The sequence below is a fragment of the Cotesia typhae genome, unplaced genomic scaffold, assembly GCF_013202065.1.
Source record: "Cotesia typhae breed Kobodo isofemale line unplaced genomic scaffold, CoteBio_Ctyphae contig_43, whole genome shotgun sequence".
NCBI lineage: Eukaryota > Metazoa > Arthropoda > Insecta > Hymenoptera > Braconidae > Cotesia > Cotesia typhae.
The window spans coordinates 339,983-347,041 of record NW_027423752.1 but is presented as its reverse complement, the minus strand read 5'-3'; the positions used below and the strand labels follow the sequence as shown (position 1 = coordinate 347,041).

General features: G+C 26.3%; 1 protein-coding gene across 4 annotated transcripts in view; it reads left to right on the top strand.

Moving 5' to 3' along the window:
- The first annotated feature begins 1,288 nt into the window (after window positions 1–1,288).
- Kdm3 (Lysine demethylase 3) overlaps window positions 1,289–7,059 on the top strand; it is a 133,893-nt gene continuing 128,122 nt past the window's right edge. For 2 of the 4 annotated variants that reach the window (XM_074244320.1, XM_074244319.1), the window contains exons 1-2: window positions 1,291–1,825; window positions 1,897–2,607. In XM_074244320.1, coding sequence (XP_074100421.1) covers window positions 2,449–2,607 — 159 coding nt within the window. In that variant the 5' untranslated portion in view covers window positions 1,291–1,825; window positions 1,897–2,448. Of the gene's footprint in view, window positions 1,826–1,896; window positions 2,608–7,059 lie in introns of all 4 variants that reach the window. The other 2 variants (XM_074244322.1, XM_074244321.1) reach the window with 2 other exon arrangements.

The following is a 7,059-nucleotide window of genomic DNA, read 5'->3' as shown; positions in this document are numbered from 1 at the left end:
TTCCCTTCAGGCAGTCCGTCATTACAGTTGTATTGCTTGTTCAATGACTGACATTTATTCGTAAGGAACATCTAATTTTTTTTTCCATTTCCTTTTTTTTTTAACTTCAATTTCTGCTGGTATTTTGTAATCAAAACAAAATCTGAAGATGTTTTTATTTAATTAATTTTTTATCTCTTTAAAGTTTAAATTTTGACATTAAAGTTAGCTGTCACTTGACAATTTTTTAATTTTCTTTAACAAAAAAATTTGTTCTAAACAATTATTTTTAAAAAATTGCATTTTTAATTTATTAAAATTTCTACAAGTCTATTTTTTTAATAATTTTTTTTTGCTATAATTTATTTGTTAAAAATATTTATATATATAAATATATGAAAAAATCATGTGCGTACTTAAATGAAAGCACTTGATTATTATAAAAACCCATTTTATCATAATTTATCATAAAAATTTCTAACGTATGTCAATTTAAGTGGTATCTCAATAATCTTAAAATTACAAGATGTCTAAAAGTACACGGAAAGAACAAGATGACACTGGATATCATCCCAGATTATACTCAGTGATATCTGTGATGAAAAAAAATTTTCAGATAGTAGCTAGTGTTATCCAGATTATACTGCGTGATATCTGGATTATACTCATTGTAATCTGGATTATACTAGCTACTATCTGAAATTTTTTTTATGACAAAAAAATTAGTTTCAAAAAATTATTTAAAAAAAATTGAATTCTTAATTTTTTAAAATTTCTAAATGTCAATTTTTTTGCCATCATTTATTTGTTAAAAAAAATTTTAACAATTATTAAATATCTGCTAAATTTATTTTCAATGACATTAAAGTTAGCAGTCATTAGATAATTTTAAAATTTTATTTAACAAAGAAATTAGTTTCAAAAAATGATTTAAAAAAAATTGGATTTTTAATTTTTTTAAATTTCTAAATATCAATTTTTTGTCCTAATTTTTTTGCCACAATTTATTCGATAAAAAAAAATTATTAAATATCTGCTAAATTTATTATTATATTTTTTTTCACTCAGTATAATCTGGGATGATATCCTGTGTCATCTTGTTCTTTCCGTGTACAAGCCAACGACACATTACTTAAATAACAATCTAAAAAAAAAATAATAATAATAATAATAATAATAAACATAAACAAAAAAACGCGGGAATTTAAAATGTGTTATACATAGTGATACGTACGAAATGGTTAGCTGGTTCGGCAGCGTGAGGTGCGCGTGTCATGGCGGGAGATCTTTTCCCCCACCAGCGCTCCTTCGTGACACAAAGTACCACCACCAGGACAGCGCACATACCACACTGGTGTGCTATAGAATGTAGTTGGGTTCGTGGTCGTTGCTGTTGGCCGTTGTGGGTATCCCCTCCTCCGCCTCCCTCTTCTGGCGGCCCGCTACTAGCACCAGTACCAGCACGAGGTATCGTAAAGTGAGCGCTCGCTCGAACGAGCCAAGTATAGTAAGTTTTACGCGAGCGCGAGAGAGACAGAGCGCGAATAACCAACCCAATGTACAGTGTGTAGTGTGGCTGTATCTAAAACTAACTGCCTGCCGTTCGACCCGCAGTGCGCGTTACGCGATATCGCTGGACGGTCATTTGTGTATGTTACTCTCACGTTTAACACCTGTACCGTTTTCTCAAGTGTCGTGCTACCGTTATCATCCTCGAGTCTATGTTACAGTGATGTGGTACATTCTACAACGGTAACATTTTAGTTATTACAGCCGTCATAAGGGCTTTGTCGTTTTTTTGTTAATTAAAATTATTTATTATTATTATTCAGTGTCTAAATCTTTAGTAAGTGTCTTTTTTAATCTAATTATTTTTTTCTTTTTACTTTATATTAATCTAAATTGTATTTTTTTTAGATTTTTACTTGAAAAAAAAAAATGTGTATGAGTTTTTAATATTTATTGAACTCAAGGCCAGAAAAAAAATTAACAAAGAAAACTAAAACTAAAAAAAAAAAAAAAAGACTACTGACTTAAAAGATGGCCGAGTAAGGAATTCTTAAAATAAAAATAAATATTTAAATAAATGACAACCGTTAATCTATTGAGATTACATCATGACATGAAAAATAATAATTATTAAATTATTTTTCTTCAAGAACCTGAAAATTAAGAGGTAATAATATTTACAGTGTTTTTCATGCGCGCGAATTACGAAATAAGAAAATAGATTTTTGGCGGGAGACGCCAATCTGCTAATGTAGTTGGTTAATTTTTGTTTATTTGTTGTTACTAAAATTGAATATACTGAGTGCTTGAAATATCATGACGAAGATGACTTTCGTACAGATACACTGGATTTATTTGGATTTAATGTTATTTGGCAATAGTTTTATTAATAGTGATGTTAATGTTGATCTTGTGGATTAAATTTAGAATAATTAATATTAATAGTGGCTTAAATGTAATATGGCGTACAAGTTTCGTGAGGAAATCGTGGGAAAGAGGTTCCTATCAGTGAGTAGTGATTTCTCCAAGTCTAAAGTGAATAAAATCAGTGAGTGGGGTTGGAGATCGGGGGTAATACGCGCTGCTAGTCACAGGGATAATAATTGCCATGATCTTCAAGTAAGTTTTTATCTATTTTTATAGTTACAATTATTTTAGGAAAATTTTTGAGAACCACAAGGAACACACACTTTGTTAAATGTTGATTGATGCAACTCGAGAGAGCTAGTGGTTATTTATAGATACATTTTATTTAATGCACCTCTAACTAATTATACTCAAGTTTGAAGGAGTTTCTATTTTTTGAAAAATTATTATACTGGACAGCAAACAGCTGAATACTCTTTCGTTTCATTTAGTAAATAAATAAATTAGTATAAGCTTAAAAATTTCAAAAAAATTAAAAAATTTGTCATGAATTTTTTAATATAATTTTTTTCACATTTTATATAATTTTTTACTTGGAAAATCAAGAAGACGATTTATTTATGATGCTAAAATTATCAGACAATTTTTTTTAATAAATAAATTATTGTAAATTAAAATTTTTTGTAATTAAAAAAAATATTAATGCAATTTTTAATAAATATTTTTTTTAATAATAATTTATTTTTTAAATAAAAACAAAAAATTATCAGATATCTGCTGAATTTATCATCATATTTATGTAAGTCTCTTGAATATTTCAATTTTAAAAAATCATTTTTTAAATCAAGCTAGATAATTTTACTAAAAATTTTTTTCTATTAAATAAAATTTAAATTATTTAAAACTTGAAAAAAATAAAGTTAGCCGACATATAAAATTTTTGTAATTTTTTTATTAAAAAAAATTTATTTTTTTTAAAAAACTTTAAAAACAATGTGCAATTTTTTAAAAATATTTTTTATTGCTAATTTAATAAATTGAGCAAAATAAAAAAATCAAAAAAGTTGGTTAACTTTATTATTATAAAATTTGGGGATGATTAAAACAATTTAATAAATTTTATTGTAAAAATATTAGAAATTATTCAGAATTTAGTGACACCAGTGATTAAAAAATCCGTATTATTTAGAAACTATTATATGACACGTTAAAAAAAAAAAAAAAATATTGATATATATTAGGAACTTGTGAGTGCTGGGAAATAATTTCGAGTGTTATTATAAATGCTCAGTTGGTTACAGTTTAAAAATAATATATATATATATATATATATATATATATATATTTTTTTTTTTTTTTTATGATGATGAAAAGTAATTCGGAGATTTGAAAATGTTTATAAGTTGACGGTGCACTTCTGGCGAACGATATTTTCCAATTATAGACTCGGAGGTCGCGATTACGAGACATAACGCACACCTGGATGTTAAGAGTAAAACACTCGTTCAAAATTACTGGTACTTAAAGCCGGTGGTGGTGATGATTTAAAAAAAAAAAAAATTATTTTACAACGCTAAATAATTAAAAGTCACGACTCACGAAATAGTGTAATGTGCAATTTATATTTTCTGTTGTCTACACACACAGTAATAGTCTAGACTGGAGTTTATGATGAATTGATGTTGCAAGAACGGCTTTTTATCCATCAGTAGTCATTTGTTAAGAAATAAATAGAGAGAAAAAAAAATATTCTTAAAAAGTACTGTTACAAAAATGACCAGTGGAAAGTGATTGAAAGAAACTTGTGGAAAGGAACAAGTCATCGTACGATGCTAATGGGATTCTGCTATATATTTTTATGGATGTATGTGTATGTAGAATGTAGAGTATGGACGTATATATAATTCTATGTCGTTGTTATTTAATGTACATATGTAAAATACTCGAGGCCAGGAAAAACGGGGATTCGCTTGTGCACGAAAACGTCACGGGTCGATGGTCAAATCGATAACGACGATGATACTCAAAGTCGCTTACGTTATTCTTACTTTGATGTTCATTATTTTTTATTCAAAATTATAAATAAATAAACATCTACGGCACAGAACTTTTTAAATCCATTTGAAAAATACACACACAAATTTAAATTATTTCACCAGTGCAAGCAAACAACGACACTAATAATTGAATTCTGTTTATGAATTGATAAAACAACAATTATTATCATAGATTAATATTATGAATCGATTTAATATTCACCAATCTATTATTTGGATCAAAAATAAAATCACAATGACCATTGTTGCCTTTTGAAAATAATCTTTATCACTCATATTTAAATCTGTTGAGTTTTTCATCTTTATTTTGTTCTAACTACACTGAAAAAAAATAACTTGACTCAAGAAAAAAAATCTTGACCCAACAATACCATTTTGAAGAAGATTCTTGAGCCAAGAAATTATTTTTAATTTAGGTAAATTTTTCTTGTCTCAAGAATTTTTTCTCTTGACTCAAAAAAATCATTTTCTTCAATTTACTTAGTTCAAGATTTTTTTCTTGAATGCTAAATTTTTTATTCGTGCAATTAACTACACTTCTAATTGAGATGCTATTTTTTATTAAATTTAATTAATAGGATATATTTAAAAAAAATTTTAATCATAAATATCTAAAAAAATAAAAATTTATCAGACACTTGATAATTTTTTATTATTCTTTAAAAATATACTAGGTTGAGAAAATTATTTAAAAAAAATTGCATTTATAATTTTTAGAGCTTTTGAAGATAGTTTTTTTTTTTTTTTAAATAAATTCTTTCTATAATTAATTTGTCTGAAAAATTCTCAATTTCAGTATCATAAAATATCGTAAATAAATTTAAGAAAATTTTTAAGATGAAAAAATTGATCTAATTAGTGTCAGTTAACATTTAAAAAGTATTAAATTATTTACTACTTTTTTGTAACTAAACGATGAACACAAAAATTGTCTCAATAATTAAACATATTTTTTTTTACTGATTTTAAATAAAATTTTTGACTGTGCATTTTTTTTCTTTGTAATTTTAACAATAAGTACAATCCAAGTAACTATCTAAAATTATTTTTCGTAAATAGAATTACTCAATTGATTTATCGAAAGAATTTATCGCTATTTGTACATGCAATTTTTTTAATTTCATTCTCAATTAAAAAAAAAATAAATTCTTAAGAAGTCAATAAGATTGTAAAGAACTAAAATGAAATTATTTCGGTTGAATAATGATTAATCTCAATAATTGATTGTAGTCAATCGAATGGTTTTCATTGAACATGCTTCATAAAAAAATTTTATTGCTAGAAAAAATAAGAAATGTTAATTTTTTGAATTTTATTATATTTTGAAAGTTAACAATACTTATTTATTATAGACTCTGTTAGTAAAATTATTACTTTAGTACAACAACATAAAACCACTTGAACTTGTAAAAATTTTATCTTTTGGACATAAAAAAATTTTTTTTACCTATCCACGACAATAAAATCTTACGCACTTGTTGAATGTCTGACCCAGTAATCATCCAGGACTCTGTTCCCTACGTCAGATACTCCCGTCAGATCTAATCGTATAGTTCTGGGTTCAAAGACTCGAGTCTGTTCCATTTGGAGAAAAAAACTGGAAATAAAATAGAAGAATAAAAAATTTTAGAGTAAAAAATCTCAACAAAAGGTCAGGTATAAATTTTCTGGCCCCGCGGTTTTTCCAAGCAACTTTATCTGTTCTGGCTCTCCACCTACTACACACTAGGTTGCACTAGAATTACATTACACAGTCTAGGTCTATATAATAGTCTACACACTCTTTTATTTTATATTTTTTTATGTGAATCTGAATAGCCGCATAGTCAGGTAGGCGAAAGGTATACATCTACATACAAGAAAAAGATAGACTTAATATATATACATATATTACATACATCCACATAACATATACAGACAAATATATAGCGGAGAAGCAGAGAGCAACCGAGCGTTCGAGGCTTCTCGAGCACGAACCGGATGCAAGAACCTCGCGTTCCGATTTCTCAAGCGCCCCACGGACACAAAACCAATCGATGATATTTCCAATTTACATTTGTTTATTTTCTTTCTCCAAAATTAGCAATCAAATTTTTTTTTATTTATTCATCGGAATATTATTTTTATTTTTGATTTTAATTTTCAAATGAGAATGTTTTAAAAATTACTTTGCATTTAATGTAATAATAGAATTTTTATAAAAACAAAAAATAACAATTATAAATACATTTATATGTATTAAAGATGAAAATTTAGTATCACACAAAATGAATTATATATTGAGGGAATAAAATTACACAACAGGACGTGTATCGATAGGTCGAATCTATTGAACCGTGTATTGAAACAGGAATGTGAGTCCATTGTACATTGTGTCGTGCATTGATACACAGTATCGCTTCGTATGGTCATACTTCCTGTCAATGTTTATTTTTTTTTATTACAGTTTAACTTTTGTTAACATTTCTGAATTTAATCGCTTCATTATTAAAATAAGTCTTCGAATTTGTTAAGAAAATTCACTTATAAGGTAAATAAGGAAAAATATTTAATAGTTGGCAAGAGATGTTAAAATATGATTGGAAAAAAATAAAAAGTTCAAAAAATTTAGTTTTATAGAAGAAATACTTGAGTATTAAATTTTCGA